Source organism: Hyperoodon ampullatus (assembly GCF_949752795.1).
Source record: "Hyperoodon ampullatus genome assembly, chromosome: 1".
NCBI lineage: Eukaryota > Metazoa > Chordata > Mammalia > Artiodactyla > Ziphiidae > Hyperoodon > Hyperoodon ampullatus.
In genome coordinates this window covers 178,326,449-178,348,753 of record NC_136914.1, presented here as the reverse complement: position 1 = coordinate 178,348,753, position 22,305 = coordinate 178,326,449, and the positions used below count along the sequence as shown (strand labels likewise).

The 22,305-nt window shown below is 37.0% G+C and overlaps 1 protein-coding gene across 4 annotated transcripts in view; it reads right to left on the bottom strand.

The window, feature by feature from the left end:
- Positions 1–16,977, bottom strand: part of CCSER2 (coiled-coil serine rich protein 2) — a gene marked incomplete at its 5' end in the record, with an annotated part of 109,910 nt that extends 92,933 nt beyond the window's left edge. For all 4 annotated transcript variants that reach the window (XM_079720650.1, XM_079720652.1, XM_079720651.1 and 1 more), the window contains 2 exons: positions 14,220–14,416; positions 15,561–16,977. In XM_079720650.1, coding sequence (XP_079576776.1) covers positions 14,220–14,416; positions 15,561–16,977 — 1,614 coding nt within the window. The remainder of the gene's footprint in view (positions 1–14,219; positions 14,417–15,560) is intronic.
- Positions 16,978–22,305: the final 5,328 nt, after the last annotated feature.

The window sequence follows — 22,305 nt, the reverse complement described above, 5'->3', positions numbered from 1 at the left end:
ACATATACATGCATGTTCATAGCAGCACTATCCACAACAGCAAAAAGGTAGAAACTGCCCATATGTCCTATGTCCATTAATGGATGAATGGAATGTACATATGATGGACTATTATTCAGCTTTAAAAAGGAATGGACTCCTGATACATGCTACAAAAATGTGGAAGAACCGCAAAAACACTAGGGTAAGTAAAAGATCTGGGCACAAAAGGTCACATGTTGTATAATTCCACATATGAAATATCCAAAATAGGTAAATTCATACAGACAGAGAGCAGATTGATGGTTTCCAGAGGCTGGGGACGGGTGAATGGGGAGTAACTACTTAAGTGAGTACAAAGTTTACTTATGGGTGATGAAATGTTTTGGAACTAGACAGAGGTAGTGGTTGCACAGTATTGCAAATATACAAAATGCCACTGAAATGTTCGCTTTAAAATGGTTAATTTTTTGTTGAATGGAATTTCACTCAAGAATAAAAAAGAGCTTTTGAAAATTAAAAAATATTGCTCAAATTTCTAAGAAAATTAATTGTACATTTAACTTTGATCCAATATCACCATTCTATATATCTATCCCCAAAATACAAAAAGACAAGGCTATTTATTAAAGAACTAGTTGTAATAGCAAAAGCATAATATATATGTTTAGAAGCTGAGGGGTGGTAAATATATTCATATTTGCTTACTTTTTCTTAAAAAATGAAGTAATAAAAATTAATTTAAAACTTTTAAACAAATATCTGTATTTTCATACTCCTTCCCCTACCTTAGCCTCTATAATATGCTATTCTTATGTAATATGAATGTTATTTGGGTGTTTGTGTTGTTTCCAATATTCTACTATCGCAAATAATGCTTAAACGAATCCCTAAAAATCAAAAGTAAAATAATATACACAAACCTGTGTATCAAGTTCATGGAATAACCATTCAGAGAGAAACTATTTCAAATAGAAAAAAAAAAAAAAGAAAGAAAGAAAGGAAAAAAATCCTCAAGTTGTTTTCAAGAATTATATTGGTGGTGGTGGAATTATTGGGTTGGCCAAAAAGTTTCTTTGGGTTTTTCTGTAACATCTTACAGAAAATTACAATATTATTCTCAGACCTTCATAGGACAATAATCCCATCAACTTTGCATTCCTAACAGCCTCTATTAAAATTTCACCAAACAGTTTTGCTTCACAATACTAGATAGGGCATAATATCCTTTTCCATAAAACATTCAGCTAAGAAGACCAACTACTTCACATAAAGCCTGTTTAAACTTTCACTTGAACTTTCATCTTAATCCTATCAACCAATGCATTACTATTTTCTCTCGGTCTAAAAGTGGCCCCAGTTAAGACATGTTCATCAACATGTTTTGATACCAAAGTACATGGGGGTCTGTGTCAAGGAGTCCCAGAAAGGTCTCTTCTGCACCTGGTGACCATTTTACCCACTCACATACGTAAGGCCTTAGGTCCCCAGAGGGGAAGAGTTAAGAGCCAAGGGACCCTATCCCTTCTGTCAATCTTCATTTTGACTAATCTGCCAGACCATTGTCCCAGGTGATTCCAGGTCAGGTTTCTCAATTTCACCTTTGCCTTTAAGCTTTTCAAATTCCTTCAAACTGGGATAAATACAGTGGTATTGCTGAGGCCCCTTTAAAGTTGTAGAACCAGCATTAGCTCCCATTGGTACACTCAATCTTCAACACTGCTGCATTAACACCTTTGTCATCAATGTCCAATATATTCACTACATTTCTCATAAACATCGACCCCTGATGGGACGAATCCCTTGGCTCTCCCCTTCTGTTTTCCTCCCTTTTCTTGTTAATGACTTTTTTTTCATCTTTAACATCGATAAGGGAAACTGAGACAACAAACCTAATAACGTTTCTCAGCTGCCTGGTTTTACAACAGTATTGTTTCATGAGGTGCCCATGTAAAAGGGGCCCTCTTAATCACAAGAGATACCATGACCTGGTTATGGGGCATATTCAGTAGATAAATAACCTTCATAGGACAATCATCACGTCAGTCCAGCATGGCTTGCTATGAAGTGCACAGGCTCTTCATCTATGGTGTTCCACTTGGCATTTATAGAAGAAACACAGTCTCTCTTCTCAGATAAACAGACTTTACAGCAAGTTTTATCCAGTCCACCAGGCTACCCACTCCCTCAGGTAACCTACTATGGACAGCCATTTGTGATTGTTCTACAGTGAGCTGTGGGTCTTATGTCAACCCAACATTCTCTTCCACTCTGTAGCATTCTAAACCAAAGATACTACCCCTAAATTAGTCACTCTCGCAATCCATTTTACTAAAAGTTCTTCAGGAAGTTGATGACACAGATCCACAAAATAAGACTACTCCTTGGCACTATAACTCCTGGTTTCAGTAGTTTCTTGGGTTTTCCCTCTCCCTAACTGGACCACCTTCCTGGTAACCAGAGTTCATAACAGTACTGCCTTTTGTCCTAGAATAATCTCTCTCATTAGGGGTGGCTTTAAAGCTATTAGTGGTAGATCAGACTGACTGAAATCTAAGCTTGGCCCAGCATCAGGATCAGCCCCAGCACTCTATATTACTTTCACTTTAGCTATTACAAGTAACAATAGCCAACACATTATATATTTAGTTTGCTTCTTATTATTCTGCATTTCCTTCTGTAACCAGTGAGCCACCTCATTGGGGATTGTGTCTCCCACCATTTCTAAATTCTATTCCATAACTTTTGCCTTTAGTAATGGATCACAGCACAGCTGCAGTTTCATATCATGAGCAACTAGATAGCCATTCAAGAATCAAAATTTCTTCATCCCCAGTCCTTTCATCCTTTCTCTTCCCACAAGCTTCAGTGAGGCAGGGTTATCTAGCATATTCAACTTTTTCTGACACCAACCACAAGGACTTTTGACACTAATGATCCAGAGTTAGGACAAACTTCACAGGTTAAGGGCACAGTCTTCCACAAGACTGACATTAATTCAGACATCACTGGCCAAAAAAGCTCAGGGGTTCCCAGGTCCTGTATGTCCTACTAACTGCCTACAAATGCAGAGGTTCCTATGACTCCCTCAGGTTATTCACTAGAACAACTCACAGAACTCAGGAAAGCAATATACTTTATGATAAGCTGTATTATAGCCAAAATGGTATAAATCAGGACAAACCAAAAGAACAGACACACAGGGCAAAGCTTAGGATGGTCCCAAACACAAAGCCTCTGTGTTCTCTCCCCATGGAGTCAGAACAGGTCACCTCCTTGGCACACGGATCAGCAACATATACAGAAAGTATGGTTAACTAGGGATGTTCACCTGAGATTCAGTGTCCAGAGTTTTTATAGTAGTTTCATTACAAAAGCATGCATGGTTGAATCATTGGCCACACGACTGAACTCAATGTCCAGCCCACTTCCCCTGCTCCCCAGAGATCAGACTAATAGCAGAGGGCTCAACACCCCAACTCTCTAATCACATGTTTGGTTTTTCTTGCACGGCCTACCCTGACCCTGAGCCGCCCTGTTAGCATAAACTATTAGGGCCCACAGTGAACAAAAACACTCCTATCACTTGGGAAATTCCAAAGATGTAGAGGCTCCCACGCAGGAACTAGGAACAAAAGCCAGCTGAATTCTTCGTTATACAACACAAGACTTACTATAAGACATAACAAGACAGTAATTAAGACAGAATGTGACTGGCAAAAGAACAGACATGTAGATCAACAAAAAAGAACAGAGAGCTCAAAAGCAGACCCACACAAATACACTCAACACATTCTGACAAAAGAGCAACAGCAATTTAATGCAGAAAGGATAGTCTTCTCAACAAATAGTGCTGGATCTTAGACAAAAGTTTATGCAAAAAAATTAACTCAAACATAGGTGTTACACAAAAATTAACTCAATATGGATCACAGACCAAAATGTAAAATACAATACTATAAAACTTCTTGAAGTAGAAAAACAAAGTAGAAAAACTACATGACCTTGATCTGTGAAAGAAAAAATTAAGTTGGAATTTATTAAAATGTTTGGTCTGTAAAGGACACTTTTTTTTTTACATCTTTATTGGAGTATAATTGCTTTACAATGGTGTGTTAGTTTCTGCTTTATAACAAAGTGAATCAGCTATACATATACATATATCCCCATATCTCCTCCCTCTTGCGTCTCCCTCCCACCCTCCCTATCCCACCCCTCTAGGTGGACACAAAGCACCAAGCTGATCTCCCTGTGCTATGTGGCTGCTTCCCACTAGCTATCTATTTTACATTTGGTAGTGTATATATGTGAAGGACACTTTTAAGAGAATGAAAAGACAAGGCACAGGCTGGGAAACACATGCAAAACACGTATCTGATAAAAGACATATCCAAAATATACAAAGAACTCTTAAAACTCAACAGTAAGAAATGAATTTTAAAATGGGCAAAAGATCCAAACTGACACTTAAAGATACACAGATGACAAGCATATGAAAAGATGCTCAACATCATTTGTCATTAGGGAATTGCAAATTTAAAACGATAACAGGATACCACTATACACCTATTAGGATGCCTAAAACACAAAGCACTGACAATTGCTGGTGAGGACACAGAGGACCTAGAACTCTCACTCACTGCCAGTGGAAATGCAAAATGGTACAGCTACTTTGCAAAACAGTTTGGGAGTTTCTTATAAGGCTAAACAGTCTCACCACGTGATTGAGCATTTGCACTCTTTGGTATTTTCCCAAATGAGTTGAAAACACCTGTCCACATAAATACCTGCATGTGAATATACAGCACCTTTATTCATAATGGCCAAAAATGAAGCAACCAGCATGTCCTTTGATAGCTGAATGGATAAACGAACTGTGGTACAATGCAGTATTATTCATCAATAAAAAGAAATGAAGTAGCAAGCCACAGAAAGACCCGGATGTATCTTAAATTCACATTGCTAAATGAAAGAAACCAATATGAAAAAGCTATGTGCTGTATGATTTCAATTATATGACATTCTTAAAAAGACAAAATTATAGAGATGGTCTACATATTAGTGTTTGCAAGGGGTTCACTGCAGGGAGGGATAAGCACATAAAATATAGGGGACATTTTTTGGATGATGAAACTATTCTTTATGATACAAGACATTAAGCATCTGTCAAAATTCAATGATCTTTATAGCACAAAGAGTAAATCTTAATGCATGCATATATTTTTTTAAGTTTATGAAACAACCTCACTGAAGGAGGTGAGGGGAATAAAGCACTGTCCAAAGTGATCGTGGAAATGAATGGAGTCTGCAAGACTAAAGGCAAAGGAATTCTATATAAACACCTTGCTTTAATTGATAAAGGTGTTTCCTATGGGGGTACAAATTAACAGTTCTGAAGTGACTAATCATTTAGGTTAGAACAGCAACTTCAACAACTCCTAAAATTCATAAAAGGCATTTAACTCCTCAGCCTCAGTGTCCTAAGTATAACCAGTTTATAACATCTATCTGATTCAACTCACAGAATTCAGTATCTTCTCCATAAATATTACAAACTATGCATCTACTCTATGCCAGGTCCTATGCTAGGTAAAAGGGACCTGGTAGTGAACTAATTACTCTTTTTTTTTTCTTTAACAAACTACTTTTATTTTTTTTAATTCATTTTTATCAGAGTATAGTTGATTTATAATGTTGTGTTAGTTTCTGTTGTACAGCAAAGTGAACCAGTTATACATATACATATATCCACTCTTTTTTAGATTCGTTTCCCATATAGGTTATTACACTGTACTGAGTAGAGTTCCCTGTGCCATACAGTAGGTTTTCATTAGTTATTTTACATATAGTAGTGTACATATGTCAATCCCAATCTCCCAATTTACCCCTCCCCCACCTTTTCTCTCTTGGTAACCATAAGACAAACTACTTTTAAATTCACTAACTTTTTCTCTGAAACACAGGCTTTGACCCAGAAGGAGTTTAGACAGTCCAAGAATTCCATTTTTATGAAAAAAGAAAAAATGCTCAGAAAAAAATCCTCTACTCATGGTCCCAGTACATAGAAAGGAAGTGTGTATAAAGATCTGAAATATAGATATTGATATAATATTTAAATTATATCTTATTCTAAAATCTGATTTGTAAACATCACTTGTCTTTCTGAATTGAGATACAAGATTTTTCTTCCTTTCCACTTTATTAATTCCACAGCTTCATCTCTAATTACTCTCTACTTCACACTTTATACTATTAGTGTGCAGATATTCCTCTCATACATCATGATTTTGTGATCCCTCCAGGTCACTGTACATGCTATTCTTTACACCTAAAATGCTCACCCTCCCTTTTCCTTGACCAGTTGGTCAACTTTGTATCCATTTTTCAAAACTCAACTCAGATGTCACTTCCTCTTAGTATATCACGCACATGCTAACACAGCATGCATGATATCACTTAAAAATTATACTATGATTATCTATTTATATTTGCCTATCATACTAGATTTTGAATTCATAAAGGACGACAGCCTTACTCATATTCAGTAATTTCAGCACTTAACAGTGTGCCTGAGACGTAGCAGAAGCTCAATAAATAATTACTGAATTGAACTTCATATTAAACAGATTTAATCTACAAGAAACAATATAGAGTGAAGAAAAACATTATGTTTAAAGGGTCACAACAACCATATGTGATAAATTTAAACTTTGTTTTTAAACCTACAAGTTACATTAACAGGCTAAAAAAGAAGCTATGCTAGTAATTAAATGGACATGGGAGATTCACTAGTCTAGCTAAAAAAAAGGAAATTAAGAAAAATTTAGTTTCCTCATATCATTCCGTCCCCTTATCTGTAAAATAGTTAAATGAGTTGGATTAGATCCCTTCTATGCATTCAAGTTCTGTATTCTGTATCAGAGCATACTGAAAATATTAATGTCAGTTTGAGATTTTCATTTACCTATATTAGGACTCAACTTTCTGTAAGCTGTCCCTCCACTATCACACCTATGCTAATGTCACATTTTTAGTTACTTGCAACTTGCTATTATGACACGTGGTACCTCAGAAACTTTGTAAATAGGTTATGTCACAATGTGTATGGAAAAATACTGAATAATATTAAGCATTATATTTAGTTTAAGGGTTTCCATTTATTTTGAATTAAATGGCATATCATGGCACCCATCTCAACAAGTATGTATTGAGTCTTTATTTAGTGCCAGAAACCTAAAAGAGTGATGAGAGAGAGAAATATCAATATTCAAGACATGTAGTAGGAACTGGAGATTAAAAGCAACTAGACAGACCTGTATAAAGTGAGAACAGACCATGGAGAGCCAGTCAAGGAGTTTACATTTGACATTATAAGGAATGGGAAAATCATCAGGAGAATAACAAGTCAAACTGACAATTTAGGATGATTCTGGCAGAATGAATGAGAGCAACAGTACTAATCATAACTTCTAAATGGGAGGAGGTGACACTTTTCTCCCCTACCATCAATGAGTAACTGAATTTCATCAGCTGTACCCTCTAAACTCTTTTTCAAAATTGCTGACCCCACTACATCTTCACTCTGCCATCACTTTAGCCCAAGCCACTACCACCCCTCACTTGAATGACAGCTTCCAGCATACTTTCTCTCTCTCTTCTAACTCAATCATTTATTTTTTAATTTATTTATTTACATTTCTGGCTGTGTGCGGGCTCTCTCTAGCCGTGGCTACTCTTTGTTGCGGTGCACGGGCCTCCCATTGCAGTGGCCTCTCCTGTTGTGGAGCACGGGATCCAGGCGCACAGGCCTCAGCAGTTGTGGCCTGCAGGCTCCAGAGCACAGGCCAAGCAGCTGTGGCGCACGGGCCCAGGTGCTCCACGGCATGTGGGACCTTCCTGGACCAGGGCTCGAACCTGTGTCCCCTGCATTGGCAGAAGGATTCTTAACCACTGTGCCACCAGGGTATCCCCCTAATTCGATCTTTATACAGAGCGTTTTTAAAATGTGCATCAACTTATGTCCCTTTCTAGCTTAAAGTCCTCCAACAGCTCCCCTTCAGTTTTTAGGATAAAGATTCAAACCCTTTGTGCTCCATAAAAGCTCTATACTAATAGCCTCCTCTCTCCTGCCACTCCTCCCCTCTGTGTCAGTGCTCAGGCCATACTGGCCTTCTCATATTTCCCCAAACACTCCATGATCCCTTCCTACTTCAAGGCATTTCCATATGCCGTTTACTAAAACACCTGACATTCTTCCAATTACATATACCCTTTGTACCTACTGTATCCCTGGGCCAACTAAGCCTAAACATCATTTCCTGGAAAAGCCTTACCTTACACTCACACCAGACCAGGTTTTCCAATAATACACTTTCACACTTTGTAATTCTCCTTTGTAGCACTTTCTCCACATATCGATTGAAGATAATTAATGAGTTAGCTGAATATTTCAACTGCATGTGCCTTAACAGAATATAAGCCTGAAAACAGATCCTACAGCTGTCTTGATCACTGTATCCTCAGTGCTCTGCACATGATGGTCACTCAAATATGTTAAATGGATTGATGGATACGTTCCACTGGGGGTCAGAGGAAGAACGGCGTAGCAATGACAACAAAGAGAAAACTAAATGCCTAAAAATTTTCCATAGATTTTTCATTGGTTTAAAAAGTTAACTTCTGAATCTTTTAAATTATCTGCAGTGTTCTAATGTAGGGGTCAGCAAACGTCTTCTCAAAGCCCAGATAGTAAATATTTAGGTTTGTGTGCAATAGTCTCTGTTGTAACTACTCAATACTGCCACAATAGCATGAAAGCAGCCACAGACTACATGTAAATTAAACTTTACATATACATAAATTTACTTACAAAAATGGGTGGGGCTTCCCTAGTGGCACAGTGGTTGAGAGTCCACCTGCCGATGCAGGGGACACGGGTTCATGCCCCAGTCCGGGAGGATCCCACATGCCGCGGAGCGGCTAGGCCCGTGAGCCATGGCCGCTGAGCCTGCACGTCCAGAGCCTGTGCTCCGCAACGGGAGAGGCCACAACAGTGAGAGGCCCGTGTACAGCAAAAAAAAAAAAAAAAAAAAGGGTGGGCAGCCTCAAGGCTGTAGCTTGCTGGTCCCTGTTAATATACCCCAAAGAAACAGGAAACAGAAATTAAAGCCAATAAAACTAAATACGAAAAATAAAAACCAAATTTGATATTCTAGTATTCCTCTGCTACATTTCTAGACCACAGGAAATTCCAAAATTCAGTGCAAAAAAACCTATGGGAGTCCTATTCCCACATAAATTACTGCTAAGAATATTATGATATTCAGCATACATTTAAGTCTCAATAAAGTCTAGCAACGTCAGCCACGAAGGTAGAAACCCAAATTTAGCCAGCTGTTGCCTTAGTAAAACACAGGTAAAAAAATGTGTAATAAAACGTGTTAGCATCATGAGGCATAACTACTTACTGATGTGTCAAAAGCATTCAAGCAAGAATTTGAATCTACATTTCAAAGTAAAAAAAGTTCTATTTAAATGATAAGGTTAAACCTGCCTACTACGTGAACATAAGTCAAGGGTGATAAAATAGAAAAATAAAGCTAGACACTTTCAGGGAAAATCTGGTTCAACCACTTCTTTAGCCTTCCATAAAAATCCTTCCAAAAACAAAAGCACTCCATGTGATGATTTAAAATTATCAATCCCTAAATATATCAGTGTTAGGAAATCAGTCATTGTGACATTGTAATTCAATTCCTCTGAAATGAGAGCTCTTATATTGGTCACAGCACCACAGCAAAGAGGGTTGCAATTCGCTGTACAACAGTGGAAAATGTTTTTGCCTCTAATTGTTCACATACAATATGATTCGGACAATATTTACTAACAAAAAAATGCTGTATTTCATGTTCAAAAAAGTTAAATGTCGACTAAAAGTTTCCTGAGTTTTAAAATGCTCAGTTATCCTGAGTAGATATAAGGCTGAAAAACAAGAATACCAGACTGAGAGTACAACAGTCAGCAAGCTAGTTCCCAACCTATCAATATCAGTTTACTCAACGCATCTAAACTCATCCAAATCTGAAGCAAGAGTTAGTAACTGGTCCATAGCTACTTCAAAGGATTATTATAAAAATATAAAAGATGATAAATTAAAAATATACTTACTGCAGCGAACAAAGATAACTTCGAATCAGTACCTATGTCAGAGTCCTCAAGACCACCCCCGGGTTAGATGGTTCACAAGAAGGACTCACAGGACTCAGCAGTCATAGATATTCACAGCTAAGATTTGTTCCAGCACAAGGACACGAAACAAAATAAAAAAAGGAGAAGGTTGGGGCTTCCCTGGTGGCACAGTGGTTGAGAGTCCGCCTGCCGATGCAGGGGACACGGGTTAGTGCCCCGGTCCGGGAAGATCCCACATGCCGCGGAGCGGCTGGGCCCGTGAGCCATGGCCACTGAGCCTGTGCATCCAGAGCTTGTGCTCCACAACGGGAGAGGCCATAACAGTGAGAGGCCCGCGTACCGCATAAATAAATGAATAAAATAAAATAAACTTTGGAATATACCTTCATAACTTTAGAGTAAACAAGAAATTCTCACAGTGCAAAAAGTGTTAATAATAAAGGAAAAATGTTAAATTGTTAAATTCTACTCATCAAAAGACACTATTAAAAGGTTTTAAAAGCAATCCATATATATAAAAATGTATACACATATGTGTATATGTGTGTGTATATATATAAAATTTATATCCAAAATATATAAAGGATTTTTACAAACCAATTAAGAAAAAATACATAAAGCCCAACAGAAGGCACTTCACAGAAGAGTATAAACTAATGGCAAACAAGTAGTTACCACAAACCACAGGACAAAAATCTCAATGCAATACTACTATGCCCCCACCAGAATAGCAAAAATGCAAAAAAAAACAGACAACATAAAGTATAAACTAGAAAGTGGAATTTCTGGAATGCTTATTTACTGCTAGTGAGAGTTTAAACTGATACAACCACTTTGGAAAACTGAAAGCATCCAAAGCTATAGACATAAGTATACACTATAATCCAGCAATTCCTCTCCTACGTATTTTGTGAACAGAAATGCATAAATGTTCACCAAAAAACATGTTGCAAAATCTTCACAGCAGAAGCAGTAGCCCAAAACCAGATACAATATAAATGTCCATCAATAGCAGAATAAAATAACTTATAATATATTCACACAATGGATTATTATGTAACAAGAAGAATGAGCAAACAACAACTAACAAATATGCATATAACATTTATTGGAAGAAGCCATATATAAATAACACGTCTATAATTCTACTCATATTGAATTCAGGAATAGGCAAAACTAAGCTAAAGCAATTGAAATCAGAACAGTGGTTGCTCCTGGGGTGGGGTAACAGAATGACTGAAGAGCACAAGAAATATTCTGGTGTGCTGGAAATATTCTATATCATAAATGTGGATGATTGTTAAACAAGTACACACATTTTCAAAATTCCCTTTGCTATATGCAAAAGACTTGTACATTTTATTGTATTTAAATTATACCTCAACAAACCACTGTCAATATTTAAGCAAAAAAAAAAAAGCCTAGATTCTAGACAAGTGTTATGCAAAGTAGTCCGTCTACAACTGTTAGGACCTATGACAAGATAAGGAGCTTGCACCAGACTGCATCAACACACTGCTTTCTTCAAAGAGAAAGTCAGCTGAACTAAACAATGGATTTCAACGAAACTGTTAGTTGTGGACAAAGCTGACTCACATTCTAGTGAAGGCTCCTAACCTCAACCTGGACCGGAATGAGCACTGTTGTAAAGAACAACCATAGTGGTGCTTGTGAAGAAGGACACAAGATTAGGAAATGTCTTTCGTGAGACAAAGGAGGCAATGGAGAGACAAAGGAAAATGAAAACAGGCTAAAGTTCTTTTGGGGTAAGTTAGATATACTATTTTAGAAAAAGGAGAAAGAAGAAACAGAAAAAGTGAGATAATTTAAATAAAAATATAAGATAACAGAGTTAATTCCAAGTATATCAATAAATGCAAACATAAAGGACCAAACTCACCAGTTAAAAGCAAAAGACATTGCATTTTTTAAAAAATAATAACCTATTTGTTATATATCAAAAGAGCTGATAGTGAAAGGATAGAAAATATATAAATAAAACTGGTAAAATATACTAATTCTGAAAAAAAAGAGGCCTTAAGACAAAAAGCATAATGAGGGTTAGAGAGGATCACTAAACAATGACTGAAAGTCCAATTCACCAAGGAAACAATTCTAAACAGGTACACATGTAACAAAATTAATTTAAAATAGAAAAAAGCAAACAGTTGATAGAATTTTAGAGCATAAATGGTAAATCCACTATCACAGTAGATCTTAACACACTCTTTTCAACTTTTACCATCAATTCTCCATCCTTTCTCAGACTATCTTCCTCTTAGATCCGAAGAGAATGACACACAGACACCATTCCGTTCCAAAGCACAGAATGAACACTTTTGTAGTCTCCCGTCCCATATACACAAGCCAAATGTTCAAGGAGGAAATTCATGGATCTTAGAGACTAATGGTCAATTCAGATGTGTACTGAAGTCTTCCAGAGGCTATTTCATCATTTATGTTACAAGAACAGTGAACTGAGAAATGTCAGGTACTGGGCGCTGACTGCTGCCATCTACTGGACACAATGGTCATTTCAACTTCAATCATATTCGCTTAAGAAGTCCTAGTAAGAGAGCACATAAGGCCCTAAACTGTAATCTTTTCTGAACTTCCTTTATCTAACGAAATAAGAGATGCTGCCTCTAAATTAAGGATGTGTCCTCTCCATGTCTGTGCAATTTAACAAGCCTCTGGTAACAACGTTTATTTTTTCCAAGTCACAGGTTTATATGAATAAACCTGTGAAAATTACATCACCTGAAGTCTACCTGGAATTTAATATATCCACAAAGACTACCAATTTCCCATACAACTACAGGAAAATTGATTTTATATACTCAGTAACTACAGGGAATAACTTTAATCACACCAACTATACTTTACTCACATGGCATATAATCCACATTACTTGCAATTTTTCTTAAAATATGCATGTATAAATATATGGTAGGTCCTCTAGTGCTCATTCATATCTGGTGCCCTTGCCTACCAGGCATACAGGAAAATTACACTTCCTGCCCACTCAGTACATAAGATTAGTTCCGGTCAGTATGTTGTGAGTAAAAGTGCCATATGCCACCTGCAGGCCACAGCAGTAACTGCACGTGTGAGACCCTCTGGCAGTAACCGCATGTGTGAGATCCTTGTTACCAGGGTGACAAAGGGTCTCAAAAGAGCCCCAAGATCAAAGCAGCTTGGAACACTGAAGACAGTTGCCCTAGAGAGTTGTCCAGACCTACAACAGACATTTTAAGAGTAAAAAATAAACTTTTATTGTGTTAAGTCACTGAGAGTTGGCACTGAGAATGTTACCTCAGCACAGCCTAGCCCAGGATTTCTCATCAGCAGCAGCACTATTTACATCTTGGGCTGGATAAATCTTTGTTGTGGGTGCTATCCTGTGCATTACAGGATGTTAAGCAGTATCCCGGTGTCTACCCATTAGTTGCCAGCAGCATCCCTCAATGTGACAACCAAAAATGTCTCCAGACATTGCCTTCCCCTACTGAGAACCACTAGCCTAGCTTAACCTGAACAGTACAGTGTGTCCATATGAATATGTGTGTGTATTTATTTACATACAGCTGACCTTTGAACAACATGGGGTTAGAGGTGCTGACCCTCCACACAGTCGAAAATCCATGTTTAACTTACAATCAGCCCTCTATATATACGCTGTTCCTCCATACCCGCATTTCCACATCCGCAAATTCAACCAACCACAGACTGTGTAGTACTGTAGTATTTTTACTATTGAAAAAGATTCACATATAAGTGGACCCTCGCAGTTCAAACCCATGTTATTCAAGGGTCAACTATATTATGAATATGTGTGTATGAGAACATATTTAACTCGTGCTATATTATACAAATATATGCTTTATTATGTATTAAGACCAGATGTTTTGTAGGCTTTTAAGAGATATGAATTCCCATTTCTCAAACTAGGAAAGTTAGTTCATAAACTTAAAAAATTCAATCAATATCCCAAGTCTCTCTATAGCAAAGGAAACAAAATTTTCCAAAATGGTATATAAATCCATACATACTATGCTGTTCATCTCAGAGGACTCATAGCTCCCAACTGGGTGGACATTTCCAATGGGCTCCAAGCCCTCTTCATCCCACATGTACGTTCCATCAGAGCTATCAGATGGAGAGAGTTCAAATGAAGAACCAGCTCTGTAATCTGTATCTGGTGAAATCAAGTTGTTTCCAGAAGCATGTTTTGAACATTCACTCCTGTCTTCAGTTTATTTTTTAAAAGAGAGGGAAAAAAAAGTTATTAATTCACAAAAATATAATTATTTCTCAGGTTCAAAAAATATAAGCTTTAATAATTTGATATATTATAGCAAAAAAGTTGGCAAAAAAGTATTCATAACTAGCATCTTCTAAATCTAAACAATAAAAAAATCAAGATGCAAAATCTTAAAAATAACCTACTGAAATATTTCCCAATAAAGAAAATTCATTGAGCCATCTTTCACTTCTGCAGTATTTCTAGAAATGTACATAAAGCCCCATATTCTTTGAATATTTCCTAAGATATTTATTTTTAAGCACTGCCCAGGAAACTCTTTACTCTGTGTATATCATTTAGCCTTGCAGTTGACTCCTTATAAGGAAATAACTTGCTCCAGCAGTCACTCCTAACTAGAAGACCCTCAGGCAGTCAAGGGTTTATGCATATCTCCAGGGACGGCCTAGTCCCTCAACCAGACTTCATGCCTATATCCAAACCATCAGTTGTTCCTTTTTCAGGCCAGATGGGCACAGAGATATATTTTCTCCAGTATTTAGCACCAGGATTACCAAGTATAAGAAGAAATGTTTAACAGGTGCTATCTCACTCTCCTCAATTAAAAAAATAGAGCTCCTCTGAAAGTTTAATTATTAAGTCTACTAAGCAAGAAATCTAACTCTTCCTTTAAAAAAATGAAAATTGCCTAGGATAAAAAAATTCATTAGATTGGACATAACCTGTATTAGTCCATTTACCCTTTGGTACAGCTTTACTCTTAACAAATAGTAGTGATCTACTACCCTAAAGGAAGAGATGGTTTAAAACAGGCTGCCACTGATTGGAGGAAGCAGGGAAAAAAAATAATTTTGAAGCAAGCAGGAATAAGCCTGTGTGTGACAAAGAAGAGCAAAGGTAAAATACCATAAGGGAATGAATATTTTTATGGATGTTCTTTTAGCATGAAAAATAGAACAAGGGACAAAAGCCACAAGGAAGGTAAATGTTGCCCCATTCTAATTTTGTCTAGATCCATCCTTCCATGAAATTGTTAGTATCCTGGTATTAATCAGAAGATAATCCTAAGTGGAAATTCAGTTCTATTATCTAGGAGAAAGCAAAAAAAATTAAGGACATTAATATTTACCAGAGACACTTATATCTATCCACTCATCAGTTTTACTGAAGGATTTTTCATTTTCCTTGGGGGAATCATATATATCCTTTGGTGGTACATTGTCACACTTTTCTTCTTTGAGAGAAATTTCCTCTGGAGTTACTCTAGTTCTGTTGGAATCTTCTATATCTATAAAATCATCACTGAAGTCTTCACTTAAATCATTCTTATCAGAAGATGACAGAGAAGACAATGAAATGTCATCTACATCATCACCCAGGTATCTAATTTTAGCATCATGCTTCATGGTCTGGTCATTTTCTGTTCTATAACTATCATTTTCAATTAGTTCTTGGTCCTTATCCTTAGCTCTGTCCTTAGCCACAAGTGCAGCATCTTCCTCTATACATGTGTCAGCCGGTGAATTTTTATTACCATCAACTGTGATAGTCCCAGAAAACGGAGGTCGGCCAGATTTCAGTAGAGAGGGATGAACCATCCTATAACCCAAAGTGGAAGTTACACCTGGGCCATTTGGTAAAGCCAACTTCTTTCCACCAGCAGCATAAGGCCTATTAAATCCATACCTTAAATGTTCATTCCCATTGAGTACTTCTGACTGCCGAGAATTTCTTGTTAGCATACTTGACCTCAGAGGCACTCTAATGGGTAGCTGTTGATTCTGATAAGGCTTTGTAAGATCTGCAGCTCTATTGAAGGAATGTGATCTGGTTATAGATGAAGGTGGAAGGAATGAATTCTGAATGGAATGTGAAAAACTCTGTGACCTAACCATTTTTTCACAAGCAAGAGATTTAATATTATCTAGGGATTGTGCTAAGCTTTCTCCAGAGCTGCTTCTGGTGGCACAGGAGTTTGCTCTAGGACTTTGTATGCTACCAGCTGATCGGTTTCCATAAAATCCATTCAACTGCGATTTTGGAGCACTGACTGAAGCATATGAAGTCCTTCCTAATAATGTGCCTTTGGTGAATTTACCCAAATTAGACGGTCCAGACAAAGACTTTTGGTTTAACTCTTCTGCAGATGACACAAACATAGTAGATGTCTTTGCTAACTTTGATGTGAGTAAAGAAATACTTTTCAAACCTCCCTTCATCCCATTTTGATCAAACATTCCTTGAGCAGGTACATGTTTTTCAGGATCAATTTCTTTATCATGTGAACTCTGAGTACCGTTAGGCTCTTCAGGGCTTTGTGCACTAAACTGGTATTTATTTGCCGTTCTCCAATTAAATGAATGGGACAATGAACAATCAGAGCCATTATTTTTGATGTAACTTTTGGCATTGCTACTCTTGGAAGTTCCCAATAAATTAACAGGTTTTCCATTTGGCATTGGCTGCAGTGTACTTCTTACAGGTTTTGTTCCATACTTTGGCAACTTGGAACCCAAAAAAGTCTTGATTTGTGTTTTTTCTTCCATGAGCTATATGGTGCATTTGTTCTTAAAATTTGACAAAATCTGAGGAGACAAAAATCAGATTAAACATTTCTAAATAAGGATAATTACATGGATTATTACACAATATGAATGCATATTCTTAATTAAATGCAGCAAAAACCAAAAGTTACTCATAATTCCTACAGAACTCTTAATAAATACTGATTACACTAATTAATAATTTTATGTTAGAAGAAAATAAACATTTTTATAAACCCTTTTATTAACTTGGGCTATGAATGATGATAGCAAAATCCAGAAATAATAAAATTAGACTATCAAATTTGTATTAAAAAATAACATTTCTACAGCACATCTTCCTTTTTCCAATCCAAATTATTTTTTCCATTTTGGGTAATATTATTTCCTTCAAAAACAAAAACGTGACTTTGGGTTTTTTTTTAAGTGCACTTGATCTTATAAAAACTGGAATACATTTTAAAACTTTCATTATTAAAGTTATGGGAAGGATGTAGATAAAGAATCCAAAAGCACCAAAAAAATTCTTCTGGCATCAAGGGCTGAAATATCAGCTGTCATTTTAAGCAAATATCTCAAAAGAATTTCTATCCAGTAATATAAACATACATTACAGTTAGTGCCAGGGGGAGAAGTATAATGATTTAATAACATTGATTAGTCCATTAATCTCAACCTCTCAAATTTATTTTTTTTAATATTATTTATTTGGTTGCACCGGGTCTTAGTCGCAGCAGGCAGACTCCTTAGTTGTGGCATGCGAACTCTTAGCTGCAGCATGCATGTAGGATCTAGTTCCCTGACCAGGGATCGAACCCGGGACCCCTGCATAGGGAGCATGAAGTCTTACCCATTGCACCACCAGGGACGTCCCCTCAAATTATTTTAAAGGTAATAAAAAACAACAAAAAGGTTCAATGAACACAAAAGAGCATAAAAATAAAAAGTGGCCTCTATTTGAGTAACTTTAATAAATTATCTCATCTGATGAGATTACAAAAATGAGATAAAAATATTAAAATGCCCTAACATTAACAAAAATATAATTGGTCACTATATGTTCACTGTAGTTATATAAAAATGTTGTAACACGGGCTTCCCTGGTGGCGCAGTGGTTGAGAGTCCGTCTGCCGATGCAGGGGACACGGGTTCATGCCCCGGTCCGGGAAGATCCCACATGCCATGGAGCGGCTGGGCCCGTGAGCCATGGCCGCTGAGCCTGCGCGTCCGGAGCCTGTGCTCCGCAACGAGAGAGGCCACAACAGTGAGAGGCCCGCGTACCGCAAAAGAAAAAAAAATAAGAGACAGACTAGGGTTTCCCTGGTGGTGCAGTGGTTGGGAATCTGCCTGCCAACGCAGGGGACAAGGGTTCAAGCCTTGGTCCGGGAAGTTCCCACGTGCCACGGAGCGGCAAAGTCCATGCACCACAACTGCTGAGCCTGCGCTCTAGAGCCCATGAGCCACAACTACGGAAGCCCCGTGCCTAAAGCCCGTGCTCCTCAACAAGAGAAGCCACCGCAATGAGAAGCCCGCGCACCGAAACAAAGAGTAGCCCCCGCTCGCCACAACTAGTGAAAGGCCGCGTGCAGACCCAAAGCAGCCAAAAATAAATAAATAAAATAAATTAATTTTTTAAAAAAAGAGACAGACTACACATACGTGTGTGTGTGTGTCATGTTTCAGCCAAAAATCCACCAGCTACAGTCAAACAAGAAAATGCTTAAACTAAAAATCTCTAAACTTTAAAAAGTAGGGGCCAGAAAAAGATTCTGCACAGTGTGATCTGGCTCCTAGCCTGATTACACTGCCTAGAAGCAATAATGAGAAAAATTGGTGAGTTAATAAAACTTGAAATTTTTAATATATAAATATTTTAATAAATATCCTCCGGCTTCGATGGCGTGCCCTAGAAAAGTCCAGGAGAACATCTTCAGCACAGAAGCTTTAAAACCTAAGCTGAGACCTGCAGCGTGGCCACCAGAACCTGTTGACTTCAAAGGCATTCTTCTGAGTTAAGGAAAGGGTCTGAAGCCCCTAGAAATGTACTACACCCTCGGCAGGATGGAATAAGGCCAGTACAGGACACTTAACAAAATCTACAGAGACAGGAGAGCCTGGAGCCCCAGAAGAACTCTCCCCCCACCACCACCTTATATCCTTCAACTACAGAGAAGCAGACAGAGAATAAAACACACTGCTCAAAAGATGTATTGAGCGGGTACAGTAAAAGGAGGAGACAAAGTCACAGCTAAGATGAGGATGGCATCAAGGAGAACTCACCCATGTTATATCAGGGCAGATACAAAGTCTTGACTTCGCTATCCAAGTCTTTACCTAGCAAGATATAAAGAAAAGGCCATGCAACGGTATAAACAAGAGGGTGGAAGGAAGAGGAAAGAAAAGAAGAACCTAGTCTGAAAGAAAACATAACACAGGAAAATAAGGAAATCCCCAGTGAGTTCTTTGTAACAGAAAACAACCTAGTAAGCACATACATTTAATAAATCAAAAGCTCAAAGATAAAAAGGCAAAACAGGTAAATTGAAAAGAAAAGCTATGGAGCTAACAAAATCAATTAAGAACAATGAATTTGAAAAAAAAGCAAGAAAAAGAACCAAACACTGAAAATCAAACTAATGGCAAGAAGAAAAATCATAAGATAACCTAAGTACCAAGGAGAAAAAAAGACAGAGATACCAAGGCAATCAGATAGAATAAGTAGGACAGAGACTAAACAGAAAGATACTTAGTATCCCTGAAGTAGAATAACTAAACAAATAGAAGAGAAAAAGCAGGTAGACATGATAGAAAATAGCCCTAAAATAAAGGTAAAGAAAATCTACAAAGGAAAGGAAAAATACAATAAACCATAGATCCAAATACATATCTAAATTAAATTAATAAAACATCAAGGATAAAGAAATAATTCTCTGGGAATGCAGATTGAAAAAAATCATTTTGTAAAGATAATTTTAAGACTTTTGAATAAGCAAAAAAGATCCTTCTGATGAAATGTTGCAGCTTCTAGGGCTAATTTAATGCTATAGGAATTGTCATTGGACTATTTTACCACTCTGTAAAGACAGAGGTTAACATATAGAAAACTAATGGTAAAGCACACAATTCTTGTCTACAGACATGCAAATAAATTCTGCCCATTTCAGTTGACTTCTCTCCACCATGATGGAAGAAGCCAGCTTTGCAAATTCACTTCAATATTCCTGATCTATAAATGTACGTGTCCTTTGCATTCTCCCTTGAACCAGCTATAACATATCTCTGACTCCCTCATTAATGATAAGATAAATAAAACCCTTAACATGTTCATTTGATATCTGAATAAGAGGCATGATTTGATTCTCTTCTAAAATTTATCCTTAGTAGTTTTGGAAATTCCACCAAGATACCCAGTGGATTCACCTGACAGAGCTAGGTAACTTCTTTGCCAGAATAGTACACCTCACAGGTATCTCAAGCCCAGACATTTCTTGTCTCCCAGAAGTGAACTAAGAACAGCAATAGAACTTTGTTAACTGTGCTTTCTATTTTAACTTTCCTCTCTTCTAATTTTGTTTTTGTTTTTAGCTTATTTATGGTCAATAAGTTATTCTCTGTTGTGATAACAATGATTCAGAATTTGATTTTATGGACTGTCATTCAGTGATCTCTGTAAACAAATTAATGGTTTATACAGATCTGTGTTGGGTGAGAGAAAAAGAAGAATCTGATTCATTAGTCACCTGTTCACTTATCATTTTTGTTTACCTATCTTTTTTTTTTTTGCGGTACGCGGGCCTCTCACTGTTGTGGCCTCTCCCGTTGCGGAGCACAGGCTCCGATGCGCAGGCTCAGCGGCCATGGCTCATGGGCCCGGCCGCTCCGCGGCATGTGGGATCTTCCCAGACCGGGGCACGAACCTGTGTCCCCTGCATCGGCAGGCGGACTCTCAACCACTGCGCCACCAGGGAAGCCCCCATTTACCTATCTTGAGCTCAAATCAATTAAGAATTTCATGCCAACCAGGAAGGAGAATAGCTCTTCAGTATCTGGAAAGGTCAGGGTTTGTGTTTGTTAACTCTGTAGCCATGGCTAAAACTGGAGAATTGGAAAAAGATAAGCTCTCTCAGTGTCTGTATGGCTATGTGTCTATTAATTCAAAAAAGTCTTTACCTCTTATTTTGAGTACATAATGCTTTCCTACCCTCAGAGGGTATTAATAAATTAGATTATAAAGTCTCTTAAAGCAGCTCTGTTCCGACTGGCTTATAGAGATAAATATGCACTATTTTTATAAATTGAATATTATCAAAATTCCAAGAAAATAAGCAAATTGATCTTCTAATATTTTAAATGTGTTATATTTTTAAAAATTATTCTTACAGAAATTAACTCAGAAAGGTTTTAAGAACCAAGTTCATATAATTAAGGTAAATGGCAAACAAAAATAGTTTAATAAAATAGGTTTATCTTCTGCTTTTTTAAATTAATGTTAAGTATAATACAAGCATACATCTTTATTCCATTAGAGTAACTTTCTAAAACATATATAGGCTTACTGATCAAATAAGCCAGTATTACTCACACACAATGTTTAAGACTATGAAAATGTAAAACTGTGTTTAAATTGAATGACTATTCTGACAAACTTTTCATTTCAACAGTAATTATGTTTTATAGTATGTCAACTTACAAATAATTTCCAAGAACTTTAAGGTAACAAAAGCTTAGACTAATATTAAACTGAATTAATTAGTGGATAATCACTGGCTTGCTAGATCATTTCTAAGTAAGAATATTAAAACTTCGGTTACTAAGCATAATTTCAAGTTTATATGCTTTTGCTTCTTGTTATTGTGTGCTACAGAAAGACTCTCTTTGGGATATGTAAATGAACATGTTCGTTTTTGCTACTCTGAGAAATTGTACACTAGATCCCATTTTTATAAAAGTAACATGCCAGATAGATAAATAAACAGACAGACAGAGAGACAGAAGATATCACATAGAGATGTGCGTGCACCTATATATTTAAACACACAAAGTGTTAATAGTGATTACCATTAGGGAAGTAAGAATTAAGTGAAAAGAAGACTTCGTCTCACCTTTAAATCGTTATTGTTTAAATACTTTAAATATGCCCATATTTTTGCCATTTAAAACATGTTAACTAAAAAACTGCATTTAAAAAATTAAAAAAATTTACTCAGTATCAAACAAGACTCTTAAACAGTTTAATCTTACCAGATAGATAGACACACAGACACAAGATATCACATAGAGATGTGCGTGCACCTATATATTTAAACACACAAACTATTAATAGTGATTACC